The sequence below is a fragment of the Zerene cesonia genome, unplaced genomic scaffold (assembly GCF_012273895.1).
Source record: "Zerene cesonia ecotype Mississippi unplaced genomic scaffold, Zerene_cesonia_1.1 Zces_u011, whole genome shotgun sequence".
Taxonomy (NCBI): domain Eukaryota; kingdom Metazoa; phylum Arthropoda; class Insecta; order Lepidoptera; family Pieridae; genus Zerene; species Zerene cesonia.
In genome coordinates this window covers 612,632-632,603 of record NW_024045141.1, presented here as the reverse complement: position 1 = coordinate 632,603, position 19,972 = coordinate 612,632, and the positions used below count along the sequence as shown (strand labels likewise).

The 19,972-nt window shown below is 38.0% G+C and overlaps 2 protein-coding genes across 2 annotated transcripts in view; one reads left to right on the top strand and one right to left on the bottom strand.

The window, feature by feature from the left end:
* Nucleotides 1–14,945, bottom strand: part of LOC119839285 (protein mahjong) — a 39,958-nt gene extending 25,013 nt beyond the window's left edge. The window contains exons 1-14 of the mRNA XM_038365522.1: nucleotides 14,613–14,945; nucleotides 12,532–12,682; nucleotides 11,365–11,502; nucleotides 10,506–10,630; nucleotides 9,446–9,521; nucleotides 8,015–8,117; nucleotides 7,395–7,514; nucleotides 6,156–6,251; nucleotides 4,818–4,903; nucleotides 3,910–4,077; nucleotides 2,946–3,079; nucleotides 1,929–2,040; nucleotides 1,214–1,350; nucleotides 399–483 (exon numbers count right to left, since the gene is read on the bottom strand). Of these exons, the coding sequence (XP_038221450.1) occupies nucleotides 399–483; nucleotides 1,214–1,350; nucleotides 1,929–2,040; nucleotides 2,946–3,079; nucleotides 3,910–4,077; nucleotides 4,818–4,903; nucleotides 6,156–6,251; nucleotides 7,395–7,514; nucleotides 8,015–8,117; nucleotides 9,446–9,521; nucleotides 10,506–10,630; nucleotides 11,365–11,502; nucleotides 12,532–12,682; nucleotides 14,613–14,710 (1,629 nt within the window). The 5' untranslated portion in view covers nucleotides 14,711–14,945. The remainder of the gene's footprint in view (nucleotides 1–398; nucleotides 484–1,213; nucleotides 1,351–1,928; nucleotides 2,041–2,945; nucleotides 3,080–3,909; nucleotides 4,078–4,817; nucleotides 4,904–6,155; nucleotides 6,252–7,394; nucleotides 7,515–8,014; nucleotides 8,118–9,445; nucleotides 9,522–10,505; nucleotides 10,631–11,364; nucleotides 11,503–12,531; nucleotides 12,683–14,612) is intronic.
* Nucleotides 14,946–16,073: 1,128 nt separating this feature from the next.
* Nucleotides 16,074–19,972, top strand: part of LOC119839284 — a 6,236-nt gene continuing 2,337 nt past the window's right edge. Inside the window, exons 1-5 of the mRNA XM_038365520.1 lie at nucleotides 16,074–16,260; nucleotides 17,039–17,149; nucleotides 17,975–18,093; nucleotides 19,250–19,419; nucleotides 19,772–19,791. Of these exons, the coding sequence (XP_038221448.1) occupies nucleotides 16,191–16,260; nucleotides 17,039–17,149; nucleotides 17,975–18,093; nucleotides 19,250–19,419; nucleotides 19,772–19,791 (490 nt within the window). The 5' untranslated portion in view covers nucleotides 16,074–16,190. The remainder of the gene's footprint in view (nucleotides 16,261–17,038; nucleotides 17,150–17,974; nucleotides 18,094–19,249; nucleotides 19,420–19,771; nucleotides 19,792–19,972) is intronic.

Genomic DNA, 19,972 nt, shown 5'->3' with positions numbered 1-19,972 from the left:
ACATTAAATGCGCTGACGTACTAAATTCTGAGCAAGGCAAGTAGTTAGACATATATAAAGCAATAGCAATAGAACGCAAGTAATAAAGGTGATCGACTGACCGCTGTCAACACACGTAGATAGCCTTTATCCGCTACGAAAGGGTTTTGATAAATTCTACCCCCAAAAGGGAATCAAAATCTAATTATTTTCATCGCGGGCGAAGATGCTGGCACCAGCTAGGCAGTACATAGTAAAAAACAAAGTCACCTTTCGCCGTCTGTGTGTCTGTATGCTTAGATATTTAAAATTACGGAACAGATTTTGATGGGATTTTTTTTTTTGACAGATAGTCATTTCTGCTGATCTACATCCTACAACAAAAAAATCGGTATCTCTGTTAGCTTGTTGCGACTCACCTTATAGGGCGGCGGTTCTGGCACAGTGTCGCCCTGCTGCCTCGCCACGTGCGCCGCTCGCATCCTGAGATGCGCCTCGAAGTATCTGCAGCAACACATCAGCAACATCAGTAATATCAGCAACATCGGCAACATATTGTGTAGGTTGGATATATGTGTGTGCGAGTCGAGCACGCTTCGGCACGAATTAGGCCAGCTCGCACCGGGGAAGTACCACACCCCCACAGGAGACCGGCGTGGAATAGCATGCTACTGTGTTTCGTTCTGAGAGTGGGGGAGCCGGAGGCCAGTTTCCTCACCCTTCCCAATTATTAATACTTTTCTTATTCCGTACTTCTTAAAAGCGGGCAGCGCATTCGCAGAGGCACTACTTATGCGTATGTTCACGGATGGTAGTGATCGCTTACCATCAGGCGAACCACCAGCTTAGTTGCCCGCCATGTCATAAAAAAACCGGCCGAAAAACATCTCTTTTTAAACAGTTTTAATAGAAATGAAGCATATACTTCCTTATTATAAACAAACATATGAAAAAAAATGTCCAATATCCATTAAAAAAAATGAGATAACCAGTTAAAAATTGAATATATACAACAATTTGACCCTGACTTTGACTGTATTGTGTTTTTATCCTTCACCCGTCGGTTGCCTGGAAGAAATTGCTTATAGCCATAAGGCCGCCAATTGTATACAAAATCCTTTGTCACAATTATTATGAATATATTTTGTATTGCTTGTGTATACAATGAAGAATAAATAAATAAATAAATAAATAAATAAATTGTGCATCATCAGGTGGATCCGAGGGTGCAAACCTTCTCAGCGCGACGCACACGTGGCGGACTATCTGCCTGGCGGCGCAGGTCTCATCATCGGACACCCTCAGCTCTTCATCATCAGAGCCGAGGATGGGCAGGGTTGATATCACGTTGTACAGCTTTCGGAGGCCGTCCTGTATTTTTAGAAATACATATATATAAATGAATCCCTATTTCGCTTGGTCACGCCACCACACGTGAACGGGTGGACCGAATTCAAAAATTCTTCCACCATTAGAAAGCTGTAATTACACTGAGTGACATAAGCTATATATGTACCACGGGTGAAACCGGGGCGAATAGCTAGTACAATATAGTTAGATATTTTTTTTTAGTCTATATATGTAGCCTATGACTACCAACTAACTAACTTATACTACCATATAACCGCTGCTCTGTTCATGGGCGGTGGTGATCGCTAACCATCAGGCCAACCGCCAGCTCAGTTGCCCGCTTTCACATAAAAAAAAGCGGTCGCAAGACAGGTTTTTATTTTTATTTTAAGGCATTTTCGCTTTTTAGCAACGTAATAAACGTCATTAAAAAAAACCTTTTTTTTTTAATAAACACTATTGAAATAAAACTTATACTTCCTTATTATAAAGTTAAACCTATATGGAATAAATATGTACTTATCATAACATATGAAACTAGGGTAATCATATGTATATTTTTATGTATATTTGTATGCTGAAGAAAGAAATAAACTAACCTGATTGTCAAACTCCTCTAAAATAACTCTAAACTGGAAGGACAAGCCAAAGAACATGGTCGCGTGACACCGGCCCGAGTCGTGCGAACATTCTAGAAGCCATAGCGCGTATCTGTAATGAAAATTCATCATAAACCATCATCATCATCATCATCATCATCATCACCTAAACATATGATGACGATTGTTTAAAACAACGAAATACACAGTCCTATACTAAAACGAACTGTGCCCCTTATCTCGGATGCACAAGCTGCCTGTATGCCAAATATTCACCCAAATTCAGGTTCAGTGGTTTAAACGTGAAGAAGAGACAGACAGACAGACAGATAAGAATATAAGATAATAATATGATATCACTAGTATTTACACTTTTAAATTAAACATTCCACTATAACCACTACAAGACAAGTCATTGGTGTATTCTACTTTTTAACCCCCGACGCAAAAAGGGCAGTGTTATAAGTTTGACGTGTCTGTCTGTCTGTCTGTGGCATCATAACTCCCAAACGGATGCAGTGGTTTCAATTTAGTTTTTTGTTTGTATTTAAGCTGACTTATGTGCGAGTGTTTTTTAAAATTATTAAAACAGTCCTAAGTAGTTTAAGATTAAATTTCTTTTATTATTTTTACTTTTAAAGCGAAATTAAGTTAGTGTCAATTTTTTTTGATTTTAATTTCATTTTTATTGACTTATATACACTTCTTTCTCTTATGGGGAACTCGAATTTCTCTATCGAAGGAGGCCCTGATGGAATGATGTTGGAATGTTGGATCCTCGGGATACTCAGGATACATGGGATACTTGGGACTGGGATACTTGGGATACTTGGGATACTTGAGATACTTGGGATACTTGGGATACTTGGGATACTTGGGATACTTGGGATACTTGGGATACTTGGGATACTTGAGATACTTGAGATACTCTTGCTCCTCGGAATCCAATATATATGTTCTGTAGCGAAAACATTTCGCTAGCGCGATTCAGAAATCTGTTTCGTAGCATGCACTCACCGCACCAAGTCGGCGAGGGTCCTGCGAGGCAACAGGCAGACCCGCTCCATCGCGTCCTCGCAGTAGGCCAGGTAGTAGAGGCATATGGACACGCCCGTCGCGGCCACCGAGGGGCGGGGCACTTCGAGGAATTTCTGAAACACATACATCATCATCATCATCATCATCATCGTCATCATCATCGTCGTCGTCATCATCATCATCATCATCTCTAAATATATGTTAGAAATATAATAAGAATGCACTGCGATTCTACACAACTACCTAACTGATGTAGTCAGTTGATAACAAACCGCAGCCGGTCACAAGGACTATTAACAAAGTGAGGGTAGTTGGGCCGAACGTTCAATGAATGAACAAGGCACGGACAGTAAGGCACAATCAATATACAGATTATAAAGTGGGGTCAAACACAAAAAATATTACCTATTTTGTAGTAAAGCATTAAAAAAAAACACCAAGAAACCAGATTCTCTACGTAGATTAGTACACATAATTGTGGGAGTCGAGCACGCTTCGGCACGAATTGGGCCAGCTTGCACCGGGGAAGTACCACACCCCCACAGAAAACCAGCGTGAAATAATAGCTTGCTATTGTGTTTCGTACGGTGAGTGGGGGAGCCGGAGGCCCATATCCTTTACCTTACCCTACCCAGTCCTTTCCTCTATTCCTCTCATCAATCCTTTTCTAATCCCTTCCCAATCAAAGTCGGCAATACATCTGTAGAGGCGAAAGGTCTGCAATTGACCTTACGCCTCTTGAAATGTCCACGGGCGGTGGTAGCGCTTACCATCAGGCGACCCACCAGCTCCATTGCCGACTATGACTTGAAAAAAAAAAAAGATGGTCACAAGGCGCATTTCATTTCATTTCAAAAAATATTTTTCATTTAATTTCAAAAAAAAAAATAGCCCAAAAAAAGAAACCACTCGATTCTCTACGTAGACAGGTAACGAGGCGCACCTGCAGACCGCCCATGTTGATGAAGTCGATGGAGAACTTCTTGTGGCAGAGCAGCGCCGCGAGGTACTTGAGCGCCTCGAACGCGAGCCGGGAGTCCCTCGACTCGCGCACGTTCAGGTAGCCGAGGATCAGCCCCAGCGCGTCCTTCTCGAACACGTGCGACAGGAACTGCCGGTGCACCGTGTTACATATATTTATAGTACCTGGATGACCGAGCTTTGCTCGGTATTTTTTTTTTTTTTTTTGTTTTAACTTTAATTATTCACCAAAAAATAGTATTATTATTCGCCAATAGATGTCAGGTAGAGTCATAATAAATTGGGACTACTCAAACGCCTCCTAGTTTAAGTCGATAAAAGATTCCTAGCCTAGATCCATTTATCGCCCCCGAAACCCCCTATATACAAAATTAGATGAAAATCGATGGAGCCGATTCCGAGATTCCAATTATATATATATATGTATATGCAAGAATTGCTCGTTTTAAGGTACAAGATATACTAGCTGCGCCCCGCGGTTTCACCCGCGTAACTCCATATCCCATAGGAATAACGCGATAAAAAGTTACCTATGCGTTATTCCACTTGTCTAGCTAGCTAGCTACGTACCAAAATTTTATTTGCAATCGGTTCAGTAGTTTTTGCGTGAAAGAGCAACAAACACACACACACACATCCTTACAAACTTTTGCAATTATAATATTAGTAGGATAGAATAGTAGAATAGTAGGATAGTAGGATAGTAGGAAGTAGGATTAGTAGGACAAATTTTTATTTGGAATTCCATTTGGGATTTTTTTCTTTAACTTCCAACTCCATCGCGATAATATCACAGAGGCGTGATCTCTAAGCGGAATTCCAAGCAAAGAGCCGGGAGGAAGCGACTAGTTGTATAATTCTTATGCTCACCTCCTGATACTCTCCCATCGGCGTTAGATACCTAAGTATCAGCATTTGTTTTGTGGCGTCTGTCGGTGGGTGTATTTGTATATTACCTGTTAAAAAAAAAAGCATATAATAAGGTTTAATTTTTAGTTTTATAGCATTGAAATGCTTTATAATTGCAAAATTTTCAATTTCAATTCAATTTATTTCATACATACATACATACATTACATACATAAGAAGCAAGCTGTTTCTCCTAAATACAGGTTGCCCTGCAATCTAGCTAGGGAAACATCGGCTTGATATATGTAAACTTTAAAAATATATGTAAGACAAACCGTTTATATAAACTAAATTGTAATTGCTATAAATTGTAATTTTAAAAATGTCAAAAATGTATGTAGGTATGTATGAAATAAATTGAATTGAAAAATTGAATTTTAAAAGAATAGAAATAAATAATAGTTAAAAAAAACTAAAAAACACGCTTTAACAAAAATCATATTTTGCAAATTGAAAAATGGAATAATTTTATCAAATTAGTGTATTGTCATCGGTCCTCAATAAATCTACAAAGTTTGAATGAAATCTGGCCGTTTAAAGTGGGTCAAAATCGCGCCCAAAGAAGTCGGTTACAAACAAACATACAAACATACAGGTGAAGCTAATAAAAAGCGTGTAATAAGAGAAGCTAGGCAAAAAACGCGCGGGTTCGAATTCCGCCTCGTGATCAAATGTCTATTCTTTCAAAATTGCTATAATAAGGTTTTTAATTATTTTTTTTTAGCAAAACACTGAACCACCTTCAAATCGTTAAAACTAGACCCCTTTTTAAATGTCTTTTGTTTTAGTTAAAAGTAACCAAATGTATTGTTTTTATTTTTTAAACCGACTTCATAAAAGGAGGTCATCAATTTGATGTTGCTCAGTTATTGACAAACGAAAACAACAACAACAAAACGCGTGTGCCAATTTTCATAGCTATATTTGTATATGTTTGTTTCTATGCATGTTCGTCTACGCATAACTAGAAAACAATAAGCCTGTTTTACATTTATTTCTATTTATTAGTGAGACAGATGCCTATCATCTGCCCCATGCCCCATTAGGGGACACTGGGCTTCTCTCACTCAGTATGCCCCATACCCCACTAGGGGACACGGGGCTTCGCTCACTCAGTATGCCCCATACCCCACTAGGGGACACGGGGCTTCACTCGCTCAGTATGCCCCATACCCCACTAGAGGACACGGGGCTTCACTCACTCAGTAAACCCCACACCCAACTCGGTGACATGAGTCCTCACTCACTCACTCACTCACTATGCCCCATACCCCACTAGGGGACGGTTGTGTAGCTCACCAATAACGTATGTCTCCATTTCGACCCAGCTGGAATTCGACGACGTCTCGTGTACCTGCGGCCGGCAAGCGGCGCCGGGGGGCGACCACACCACATCTGTTGGGATTCCATCATACTAATATCATAAACTAGCGGTCCGACCCGGCTTCGCCCGTGCTACGTATGTAGGTAACTTTCCTATTTGTTATTCTCTTGTGTTTGATTTTACGCGAGTGTTATACATTTAGAAATATATGTGTAGAAATGTGTAGGTGTTACAGTGGGGAGAGATATTGAGAAAAAAAAAAAAAGCAAATAGGTAAGTGTTCGAAACGTCGGGTTAATAATAAAATGAATAAATCGCGTTTAAAATCCGTTAAAAAATAAGTTTTTCATTTCTTTCCTATTTGTTTTTTTTCCCTTTTATCTCAATATCTCTCCCCACCATCATTATCACTTTCTCTCCCCACTTTTATCAGCTACACATTTCTACACATATATAGCATATAGCCTTCCTCAATAAATGGGCTATCTAACAGTGAAAGAATTTTTCCAATCGGACCAGTAGTTCTTGAGATTAGTGTGTTGTGTTCAAACAAACAAACTCTTCAGCTTTAAAATATTAGTAAGTATAGATGTAAAAGTTAGTTTGTTCGGATGTTTGTCCATCAATCACGCTGAAACTACTAAACGGATTTTTATGAAATTTGGTATGCGGAGTAGATTACTAATACCCGCTGCACAACTAAGATTTATGAGCACAAAAGAAAATCCTACTGATATTATAATCTTTCCTACTAATATAATAAATGCGAAAGTTTATAAGGATGTGTGTGTGTGTGTGTGTTTGTTACTCTTTCACGCAAAAACCACTGAACCGATTGCAATGAAATTTGGTACATAAGCAGCTGGACAAGTGGAATAATATATAGGCAACTTTTTATCCCGATTTTCTTACGGGACACGGGCTTACGCGGGTGAAACCGCGGGGCGCAGCTAGTTGTCAAATATCTCAACTATAATAAATATAAATATTAACTAGCTGGACGCCCCGGCTCCGCCCGGGTTGTCATTTATCGTAATTAAAATTATTTAAACTATCCTATCTCTCAAGTTGGTTCGAACTGCACATGGTGTGCGAATTTTATTATAATCGGTTAAGTGGTTTAGGAGTCCATTGAGACACGAGATTTATATATATTAAGATTAATAACTCAATAGAGTGAAGTGTCTCATTGCGAGAGGCTACCAATAACTCACTGTTATAACTTTTGATCGGCGTTCCGGGTTCGAGGATGGCGCCCTCCTTGACGGGGGTGGGGGGAGTCCCACCCCCGTCCACCTCCATATCCCCCCCTCCACCCTCGTCGTTGGCGTGATCTGGAATTGTATCGAACACACAACGTTCAGACAGACATGTTCTGTTTAATTTTAATATTTAGTTTTGTAGCATTGAAATGCTTTATAAATGAGAAATTTTGAAAGTATAGAAAAAAATTCGATCACGAGGCGGGATTCGAACCCGCGTGCTGTTGCCAAATCGTAGCAACGCCTAGCCACTCGGCCACCCGTGATCCTGCCATACCACCCGATTTTTTCTATTCTTTCAAAATTTCTCATGTTCTGTTTAGCCTAAATCAATTAAGCTTTTCGCTACCTTTTGTCCGCGGCTCCACACGCGTTAAATTCGGAATATTTTAATAGATGTTATTAGCCATATAAACCTTCCAACGAAAAAAGCAAACTAATAAACAAACTTCCGTACAGTTAAACAGTCACACATACAATCACGCCGAACGGCTGCCTTATAGCCACTAGCTATATCCGCCGGGCAAGCTGCGAGCGAGATATCGACCCGACATAACTATGGCATCACCAACCTGTCTTGTCAGTGACGGGGCCATTGCTCTTGTGGTCGTGATTTCTCCGCTTGTCAAAACGCGCGAAATGCCTCGTCTGATTCGGCGGAGTCACGTGGTTTGGCTGAAAAAAAATATATATATATATATTTCACGTTCAACTCAAACTCAAAATAGTTAGTTATCCAGTTGAATATATAAATAAGCCAGTGTCGGACGCCCATATCCTTTTCTTTACCCTTCCCAGTCCTTTTCTCTGTGTCCCTCGATAATCCTTTCTTAATCCCTTTCCGATTCGAAGTGGGTAATCCACTCTCCAAACGTGCATGGGCGTTGGTAGCGCTTACCATCAGGCGACCCACCTGACATAATTAAAGCCAAGTGTGCTTTTATTTATTTATTTATAATACTTTATTGTACAAACAAGAAAGAAAAGTTTATACAAAATATAATATGGCACAATGATATTTTGTACAAAAGGCGGCTTTATTGCTAGACAGCAATCTCTGCCAGGCAACCTGGTAGGAAAGGAAATGCAAGAGGTTTTAGGGTTAGTGCAAAAAACTAAAAAATATATCAGAATATGAGAAAAAAAAAATACACATGTCTTACATAAATACTATTTAAAAATATATACTCATACAATAAAATACATAAACTATACTAGATATAACAATATATACAAAAATTACAAATGGCTTATACAATGTCACTGCTGCTTTTAGGGTATCAAAAAAATAATTAATTTAATTGTACTCGGGCCGTGTCATGCCCACGTGATCATGGAATGCATAGCGATTGCGGAGTACAGGGCGAGGCACATGGGCTGTCCTAGGTCCCTCCCTGAGGTTTCCGGCAGCCCACACAAGCTGCTTAGCAGCTAGCTTCACGGTGGAGCTGGGATGGTTCCAGCTTTGACTGGCTTACCCCCCCCTCCCTTTCTTTTCACGCAAAATAGGCGCTTGACGTCGAGTTGCGGAAAACGTGCCCGTATTATTATTATTACTATGGGCTGATGACCATGAGGACATTTTTTTTACTATTGGAACGAAGTTCCCTATCGCGCGTTGTGAAAGATTCTTACGAAAAGTTGTCACGACACTTTTTGCTATAGCGAGCTATTGTAAGCTGTGCGGCGTCGCATGTTTCTCTGTCTGTCTCTCTCTCTCTCTCTCATATAGAAAGCAAGCCAGATATTTACATTTCTACATTACATTTCATCGAACAGTGCCTACTGATTAAGTTTATATAACATTACTAGCTGCACCCGGCAAACGCTGTTCTGCTTTACTCTTATCATTTAGGGGTATGAAAAATAGATGTTGGCCGATTCTCATGGATACCGGATAAGCACAAAAAATTTCATCGAAAATTGGTCAAGCCGTTTCGGAGGAATATGGCAACGAAAACTGTGACACGAGAACTTTATATATTAAGATAACACAAAATTACCTTCTCGTCTTGCGTTTTATTCCTCAACTCGTGCAGCCTTTTCAACATGAGCGGCACTAGCATTGCGTTCAGATCTCTGGAATGTATGTTGTTTTATCGTTCAATATAGGTCTCAATTGAATTCAAATATTGTATTTTCTTATGTTTGATTTCACGCTAATGTTATACATTTAGAAATTAAACACTATTTAACGGATTTTAAACGCGATTTATTCGTTATATTATTAACCGGACGTTTCGGACACTTTACAGCGTGCGTGGTCACGGGGTGACTCGTATAATGTCGGTAAATCGCGTTTAAAATCCGTTAAAAAGTTTTTAATTTCTGAATTCAAATATGTTTGTATGAATACATAAGTATTATTTTATTATTATCAAGAAAACTAAATCGCCATAAGATTGTCACAACTAGACTAAACTTAAACGGGACCACATGACAAGTAAATCGGTTCACATAGGAAAGAGTAAACCCCCTCCATTTTTTTGAGTTGGTTAAAAAATACATTGTTTTTTCGATTTTAAACAAAAGCATAACAATTTATATTACAATAATAATAATCATAAATAAATAAGTTTTTTACAACACTAACTAATAACGACGCCTCACGACGCCTCCTTGGTACAGTGGTAAACGCGTGAGCGTAGAACCGAGGGGTCCTGCGTTCGATTCACAGACACAGAAGGCTGATCACCTACTTGTCCATAAAGAAAATCGATCAGTGAAACAGATGTATATCATCTGCCCCATACCCCAATAGGGGACACGGGACTTCACTATATATATAACTAATAACTGTCGAAACAGAATGTTCACTAATCTCCTATTCGAAAACGAAAAAAAAAATTAAAAAAAATTAAAAAATACTTTAAAAAGTTTAATTTTTAGTTTTATAGCATTGAAATGCTTTATAAATGAGAAATTTTGAAAGAATAGAAAATTTGCGTTTGGCGTTGCTACGGTTAGGCAAGAAACGCAGGTTCGAATCCTGCCTCGTGGTCAAAATTTTTTCTATTCTTTCAAAATTTCTTACTTTAAAAAGTATCAAATAAATATAATTACCTAAAATTGGTAGCTATCTCCTGCACCTCCATAGCGGCCGCGAGCAGACCCGTCGCGTAGCACTGCAGCGGCTCCGGCGAGTTGGTCGCCCAATTAACTAGGCGATGTATTAACGCTTCGTTGTCCTGTGAAAGATATTAATAACTAGCTGTTCGCCCCCCCCTCCTCGCAGGCGGTACATTTCCGGGGTTAAAAGTATCCTATACTTTTTCATAATCATCATCATCATCAGCCCATATATGTTCCCACTGTGGGGACACAGGCCTCCTATGAGGGTTCAGGCCATAATCCACCACGCTGGCCAAGTGCGGGTTGGCAGATGTCACATGCCGTCGAACTTTTAATTCTTGGACATGCCGGTATCGATTTTGAAGTCCCAGGTCCTCACCACTGAGCCACCACTGCTTTTTACCCCGCAATAATGTAGCTTTTATTTTGGTGAAAATTTGAAAATCGGACCAGTACAAACAAAAAAAAAACTTTTCCTCTTTATTATATTACTAGCTGCGCCCCGCGGTTACATCCGCGTGAGTCCAGTCCGTATCCCGTGGAAATATCGGGATAAAAAGTTGCCTATATGTTATTCCAGTTGTCCAGCTGTCTACGTACCAAATTCCATTGCAATCGGTTCAGTAGTTTTTGCGTGAAAGAGCAACAAACACACGCACACACACACACATCCTTACAAACTTTCGCATTTATAATATTAGTAGGAACGAAGTAGGATAGTAGGAAGTAGGATAGGATTTAAGAACATTGTTTCACATAAATCATGGTAGGTGGCGCTATTGGCTTGTAATGAGTGATTATTGTCGTGGACATAAAACCAGAGCTAATAAAGGCTTTCAAATATAATTACCTGAAAAACAACACTCATCTCCAGGCCGGGCATCAAACCCAAGGTCAGCCTGCAAGCGGCCACGTTCAGTTTGTGGACGTCCCGCCCCGTTATATTCTGGCGGGAGTAGTACGTGTCGCGCACGTAGTCGTTGACTAGCTGTAATGTTATTAAATGATAAATTTAATTTTTTAGTTTTATAGCATTGAAATCGCACTAATATTATAAACTAGCTGCGCACCGCGGTTTCAACCGCGTAAGTCGCGTATCCCGTAGGAATATCAAATTAATCATATCTTGTGATAGAGTAAACCGATTTCGATGAAACAAAAACTAAGTTATACCTCAAGTTACGTATAATATTTGTATATAAACATTGTCTGCATTTAATTCGTAGATTTTACGTGATGTGCGTACAAACAAACAGACAAACAGACAAAAATTTCAAAAATGATGGAAATGGGTTCTGTTAGTTATCTTTTCACACACTGGCTATTTTTTTTTTTTTTTAATTTTTTCAATGTACAAAACTGACTTTTCTACAGATTTATTATATGTATAGATGTGAAAGTTTGTTTGTCAACGCTGAAACTAATGTACCTACAGATTTTGATGAAATTTGATATACAAACAGGGTATGAGCTTAAGTCTTGGGTGATAAGGGGCTAATGAAAATCAGCGCTGCGCATTACGCGTAGCATATGCTAAGTAGTAACCCTTTTTACAACCACGCTGATTAGTCATAAGTTAACCTTTCTATTTTAATATAACATTATGTGGTGTTACATAAAAATTCTTTCTTTCTTTCTTTCTGATAGGATAATTTTATCCTGATTAAATTCTCTCTTGGAATAAAACAGGAATACTTTGTATTTAGACACATAAAACTGAAAGAGTACAAATTCGATTGGTGAGGCGGAATCACGAGTGGCCGAGAGGCTAACCGTTGCTACGGTTTGGCAAATAGACGCGGGTTCGATTCCTGCACATGATCAATTTTTTCCATTCGCTAAAAATATGTGATTCAAAAAGCATTTCATACGCTATAAAACGAAAATTAAATTAAAAATGAATCACTCAAAGTTCAGAGGCAACAAACGAAATAAAAACTCCAGCCAAATACCTCCACCGTTTTATGTGAAAGTCAGTTGGAAGAGCAGTACAAAACATTACAAAACACACACATACCTTAGTCATAAAATTATCTTTCTTAAACATAACTTTTAGTGCGTGTCCCAGGGCGCACTCGGGGTCCGTTCGCGACGGATGCCTCTCGTCGAAGGGGTCGGGGTCCTTCTTCATGAAATTCTCCGTTTCCGCCTCTATTATTTCCGCTATCCTGAAATTTACAATTGCATTGTAGATATCATTAACCGCTGGATTAATTTCGAAAATTATTTCACCGTTAGAAAGCTGCAACTTCACCGAGTGACATAGACTATATATGTACCATGAGCGAAGCCGGGACGAACAGCTAGTCTTAATATATATGAATAATGTATCACATTGTTTGTCTGCGACGGACTCCTTAACTACTCAAGAGATTTCAATAAAATTTGCACACCATGTGCAGTTTGATCTAATTTAAAAGATAAGATAGTTTATATTATTTCTATTAAGACAAATGACTACCTGGGCAGAGCCGGAGCGAACAGCTAGTGTATTATAAAAAAAAATATTGTAATTCTTTAATTATTTATTATTTTTATAGAATGTCTAGAGACATTTATTATGCATCTGTTGTAGGACATTTAAACAATTTTATAAATACTTCATGAAGGTTATTCCATCAAGGAAACCTATTCAATCAAGTGTTTATATAAATTTCTGGTACAAATTGAATATTTGCCAAGTAATTTAACTGAGAGTGATATAGTAGAAATTGTAACTAATTAGGTACTGCTTTCGATTTATAGTGTACCCTAACCTAAATATCTGTAAATATGTTCTGTCTTCAAAAATCTGTTCAAAAATCTGGTTCAATTTAATTTTTAGTTTTATAGCATTGTAATGCTTTATAAATGAGAAATTTTGAAAGAATAGAAAAAATAAATTTCTCATCTGGTTCAATTCTTCAAAGATCTGTCTTTTGAAGAATTGAACCAGATTAAGAAGGACAAATAAGTAGTTTAGTAGACATTTTAAAAACTTCTCAGTATCTTTTGTTAAGCCACAGTTTAGTTATCCATACAGTATTTGAATGAAGATGTTTAAATAGTTTGATTGTGCGAGGGGCAAGGGATGAGATGGAGTAATGATCCAGAGCTGCACACATCATGATGCTAACAGCTTGGGTCACACTTTAGGGGCTCCGCATATGTTTCAATATTATTTCCATCATAACTTCATTGTTTACTAGTATAGTTTTGATCAGCTCAACATATTTTAGCATTTACTTTGAAATCATAGGTATTGTACTACTTGTAGGGTGTCTTTTTATGCTCTGGTTAAGTAAATTAAAATGACAAATCACTACATAGCATAAAGAAAAGTTGCTTACGCGTCTCTATAAATGCATGCATAGATCTTTAAAACTACACAACAGAATTTGATGGTTTTTTTTTAATAGACAGAGTGATTCAAGAGGAAGGTTTATATGTATAATAACATCTATTAAACTACACTAAAATTTATGTAAAACGCAGGCGATAAGCTAGTAATTCATAGGTCTATATCAAAAAGTATTATAGGCTATCAAACACTTTATCAGCAAGTTGTACACTTGGGCCTAACTCTTGGAAAAGCCAAATCAGTTAAAAGGATGCAAAATACACCTGTCCCTTTTCACTATATGAAAAGGAATTACTTTTTAGGGCATTATGTATTTTGTTTAAATATCCATATGGATACAGCTGCCTTGAAACTATTTAAAGAAAAAAAAATTATAATAAAGAATAATCTTTGTTCATTTTTTAGATAAAAACATATTGTCTTAGAATTTTAATTAAACTTATTTTTAATGAAAATTTATTTGTGTGAAAAGTTGTTATTCTTTTTAAATTAACCTAGATTACCTATTAACATAATATACCAGTTTAATAATGTTTCAGTTAGTATGCTGGCGAGACCCCCTACTTGTATTAGAATCATTCTACTTAGGCCCTGGGGGGGACATAAACAAATTAATTATTACAAAAGTAAAAAAAAAGTGGTATTTATGAGGTATCGATAATAATTTAAACATGTTATCATTTATAAACTTAATTACTTTAAAGTTAAACGTAATGAAGTACGAAGTATGAAACAAACTTTGTAAAAAATATATTTACCTCGTCAAAGTTGGTATGGGATCGTAAGTCGGCGACGTGTGTTGTTCCTCCCATTGTCGTAAAAGCTCAGTTACTTCTTGAGCTGGTCCCGAATCCATTTTTAATCACAAACACGTTTATAAAATCTAGAAAACAAATATAACCTCACAAACACAGCCAGCCTCAACACACTTTACAAGTTGTTGTGTAATAATGAGTCACATTTAGATGATTTTCTATAAAACATTTAAATTTTATTTTTATATTTATTATAATGTACACTTAAATTCGACATAAGTCAACCGTATTGTCTTCAAGCCGCGCTCCACAATTTTCCATCAGAATTCATACAAGACAAGACAGGTAGAAATTGGTATACCATATCAAAAAATTATACGTCATTTTAGCGTCCCATTCATGAACATACAATAGTATCTAGGTATATTACATATGGTGAAGTTACACAATCAGCGTAAATAGCTTTGCAATTAGTGAGGAAAATTAATAACACGCATAATATGTAAACAGGGCACGCGCTTCGTCTTGAACTGGCATTTAGTTAGTATTATTATAGTGTTAAGTTATCTGTGGTTAAGATGAGCTTATCGGACGTTATGAAATGAAAGAAAAATGTATGTATGTTCGTGAAACGTTCAAACACATGCGATTGTTTCGTTGAATGTTTATCGTCGAGTCACGCGGTGAACCACGAATACAAACTATAACATGTGGTAGTCGAGCACGCTTCGGCACGTATTGGGCCAACTCGCACCGTGGAAGTACCACACCCCCAAAGAAAATCCGCGTGAAATAGCATACTGCTGTGCTTCACTCGGTGAGTGGGGGTGGCGGATGCCCACATCCTTTCCCTTACCCTTCCCTTTATTCCTCTCCTCAAACCTTTCTCCTTTTCCACTTTGAAGTCTTCAATCTCTCAAAATGTTCATGGATAATAAAATAAGAAGAAAATCTTATACGTATGTTCATTTAAATATTTTTTTTAAGTGCAGTGAAGCCGATTGATAATTATTTAAATCAAATCACTTGTCAAATGTAATAATAATTAGTCCAAAAAATGCTCGATACGCTTTGATAACCTTGTTCAAAGGAATGAGTACTGTCCAGATAACCTTGCACAATATTCACACTAATCTACCTACTAGGTATACAGTTTAAACAATTATCGAAAAAGATGTGACCTGCATGAAATTTGACTTTTTTAAATCATACATTTTGATACTCTTTGGAAAAGTTTAAATAAAAAGGTGTGAAAACATAAATAATAAATTCGTTACGGTATTGTAGTTTTATTTGTAGTTCTTGTGGTAGTGGATACAATTTTATACATATTACTTAAGATAACCTAGGTACTGTTAAGCCGTCTAATATGCAAGTATCAAATTAAAAAAAAAGCATATATATGAAAACAAACCGATGTCAAAATTGACATTTGACAAATCAAAATTAAATGAAATTAATTATTGGATACAAATTGGATTTTTGTTCGGAATTCGCATTTTTTGCATATTATATGTAAAGTATTGATTAAATTTAATGTTCTATTACATTTAAACGAGAAATTCTATTCTTAGAGAAGCCATGAATTCATCAACCACGAGTTATGATAGGAAGATGCGGTATAGGGTGATACTTCAAGATTTAAGTTTGGGTGAGTTCTGCATTCAACATTTTTCCTTTAAAATTCATCAACGTTTGACGTTTTTCCTTTTCGAGGACTACCGTATTTTTATTTATCAAAGTGTATCTTCTGTCAAAGTTCCATATTACCACTTTACTTTGCTATTTTCATTTGTTTAGATGGTAGTAAAATTAAACAAATGCAACGTAGATGAAAAATATTCCAAAAAAAGAAATAGTGTCTGCGTTTTTTTTTTAATTATCACTACATTATATAAAGAAATGTCGCTATGCTATTTTTATATGCTAAGATACACACTGGATTTGTATGGGTTTATTTTTTAATAAGATTGTCAAGAGGAAAGCTTATATTATATATCACAACATCTATTAAAATACTCCAAATTAAACGCTTATGAATTTTTGAAATTGGTCTAGTGGTTTTTGCATGAAAACATTACAAACATACAAAAGTACAAAAGCTTCCTCTATATAATACTAGCTGCGCCCCGCGATTTCAGCCGCGTAAGTCCGTATCCCGTAGAAATATCGGGATAATAAGTTCCATATATGTTATTCCAGTTGTCCAGCTGTCTACATACCAAATTTCATTGCAATCGGTTCAGTAGTTTTTGCGTGAAAGAGCAACAAACGCACCCACATCCTTACAAACTTTCGCATTTATAATATTAGTAAGATAGTAGGATAGGATTAGTGTAGATTATCAGATCACAATCACTTTCAGGTGTTCAAAATTGTTCAGATGTCAGACATTTCATTTGTTAGTGTATTAATGTTATTTGTTTCAGAACAAGAAAATGATAACAATGATCAGCGAATGCAAAAGACGACGGAGGCCGTTCATGAAGTGAAGAAGTTATTGAAGCAAGGCGGAGTCGAGGAGAGAGTCCGGCATCCAGGTACCTCATTGTCATCAGGCCATATTCATTTCCAATGCAGAGACGCATGCTTTATATCAAGTATTTGAAATGCTATTTGAAGAATAGTACATTGTTTTCAACCAACTTAAAAACAAAAAGGTTTTGCTTTGACAATTGATCTTAATTATTTATTTACACTTCATTGTGCTGGCATACATAACGCATCCTTAAAGTAAATGACTCAAAACTAAACCAGCACAAGGGGCGGCCTTATCACTAAAGAGTGATCTCTTCCAGGCAACAAACTGTGAAAAAATAAAATATGAAGGAGGTGTGTTTGAAGTACATATATACATGAATATAGTCATATAAACGTATTATATAACTTACTTTATTATGTGCAAATCATTTTAAAACAATAACTTTTTTTTTATGTCATAGTCGGCAATGGAGGTGGGTCCCCTGATAGTAAGCGCTACCACCGCCCATGAACATTTGGAGTTGTGTACGGTCGATTGCAGACCTTACGCCTCTTCAAACGTATTGCCGACTGCAAAATGGAATGGGATAAGGAAAGGATTGAAGAGATGAGTAAAGGAAAGGCCTGGGAAGGGTAAGGAAAAGGATATGATCCTGTGGTTCCCCCACTCACTGAACGAAACACAGCAGAATGCTATTTCACTAATATTTCACGCACGCCGGTCTTCTGTAGGGGTGTGGTACTCCCCAGTGCGAGCTGGCCCAATTCCTGCCGAAGCGTGTTCGTCTCGTTTCGTTGAGCACACTACACCATCCGTGGGACACCCTGTATAAAAGGTTTTCTATAACGATATATGGTTTCAAAATAATCCTCACCAATTTCAGGCGAGAGCTACCTGGACTCGCGCGTGCTCCGAGCCGCGAGCGACCTCGCGATAAGCTGCTCCGAAGCGGTCACCGGCCTGGAGAATACGTATAACAAGCACGAGCTGGCGCAGCATATTGTGAGCGATTTTCACTGTTTGGGTGGGAAATATCAGCGCTTTGTGGTATACAGGGTGGAGTATTTTAATACAACCCGAAGGGATAGCACTCTAAAGTTCTCATGGACTTTTTCTTAATATCTTGAATTATTGAATAATAATTGTCCCACTAATATTATAAATGCGAAAGTGTGAGGATGGATGTATGTATATGTGTGTGTTTGTTACTTTTTCACGCAAGAACCACTCAACCGATTGCAATGAAATATGGTATGTAGATAGCTGGACATTTGGAATAACAACTTTCTATCCCGATATTTCTACGGGATACGGACTAGGGCGGGTGATACCGCGGGGCGCAGTTAGTGATATAATATTTACTTGACTAGTGTCTAGTGAGAGTATCGTAGAGAATCTTATGTGATCCTGGTGCGTTACATAGGAGATCCCAGGTTCCCTGCTATTGTGCTTTGAGTTTGGCCGCCGAGGAGGTTTTAGTGGGTAGAAATCCCACAAGCTCTGCTTTTCCCCGAAAGCTAGAGTATCTTTTGAAGATTTCCTCCTCGTTGAAAAAAAAAAGAGAATCTGATGCACAATCAATCTCAAATGGAACTGTTAATCAATTTAATTGCGAACAAAAATGTTAAAATAATGTATGCCATCCTGTAACCAGTGGCGTCACTCGCGTGGTACCTGAGTGAAAACTGGCCTATGTATAATTCAGACAATGATCTATCTCTGTATCAAATTTCATACGGAAACTACTGGGCCAATTATAGGCATGAATACTGTAAAAAACTTAATAATAAACGAAGTAATAACGTTTATTTAAATTTAATTTTTAGTTTTATAGCATTGAAATGCTTTTTATAAATGAGAAATTTTGAAAGTTATTGTGGCGATTACTGTGGCGGGATCACGGGTGGCCGAGAGGCTAGGCGAGGCTAGTTGCTACGGTTAGGCAAGAAACGCGGGTTCGAATCCCGCCTCGTGATCAAATTTTTTTGTATTCTTTCAAAATTTTTCAACGTTTATTTATTTCGAAAAAATAGTGTTTTCATCTGTGGTCTTGCTGAAAGAATATATCTTTAAGGCATTATGACACGTACGCATCTAGCGCACGTAGGCCTCGTGTACAACATGCAAAAAAATGCCCCCTCCCGATTATTGGCCGCAGCGCGAAAACGCCGCGTTCTGGTCGCTCTGCCTACCGCGCGAGGTGTGCGCGTGCGCGTCGCTGCACGGCGCCTTCGCGCCCGCGCCGCCCGCGCCCCGCGCCCGCGAGCGCCAGCGCCGCGCCCCCGCGCGCCCCGACGCGCAGCTGTGCGCGCCGGACAGCGTCGAGCGGTGAGTGGGGGGCGGGGGGTGACTAGAATGGGGGAGGAGGGGAGGTTGGAAGTATTATCACAACATAGTATAGAACAAAGTCGCTACGTCGCTATGATAACCCCCACCTTTTTTTGGAAATCGGTTGAAAAGGTACATTTTCACTGTATAGTATAAAACGGTGTCGCTTTCTCTGTCTTTCTATGTCGATATGTATGCTTAAATGTTTTAAAAATACGCAACGGATTTTGGAGGGGTTTTTGTTTGTTTGGGAAATTTTATATGTATAATAATATATATTACACCACTCCGAATTAACGCGTGCGAAGCCGCGTGCAATTTAGTATTAAGTTTCTTCCTTGAATACGTACAGACTCAGCGACGCGACTATTGGCTGGTGTCACTCTGTTTATTTTGATGGGGAACAAAAAACATATTTTTTATCCGTGGCAACATACATAATTATTGGTATAACTCTTTCTCTTTAACTCTTTCTCATTGGTATTAGTAGGTATTAGTAGGTTGTAGATACTTTCTTATTAGTATTGGTATGCTTATTTTGTTTAATCTGTGG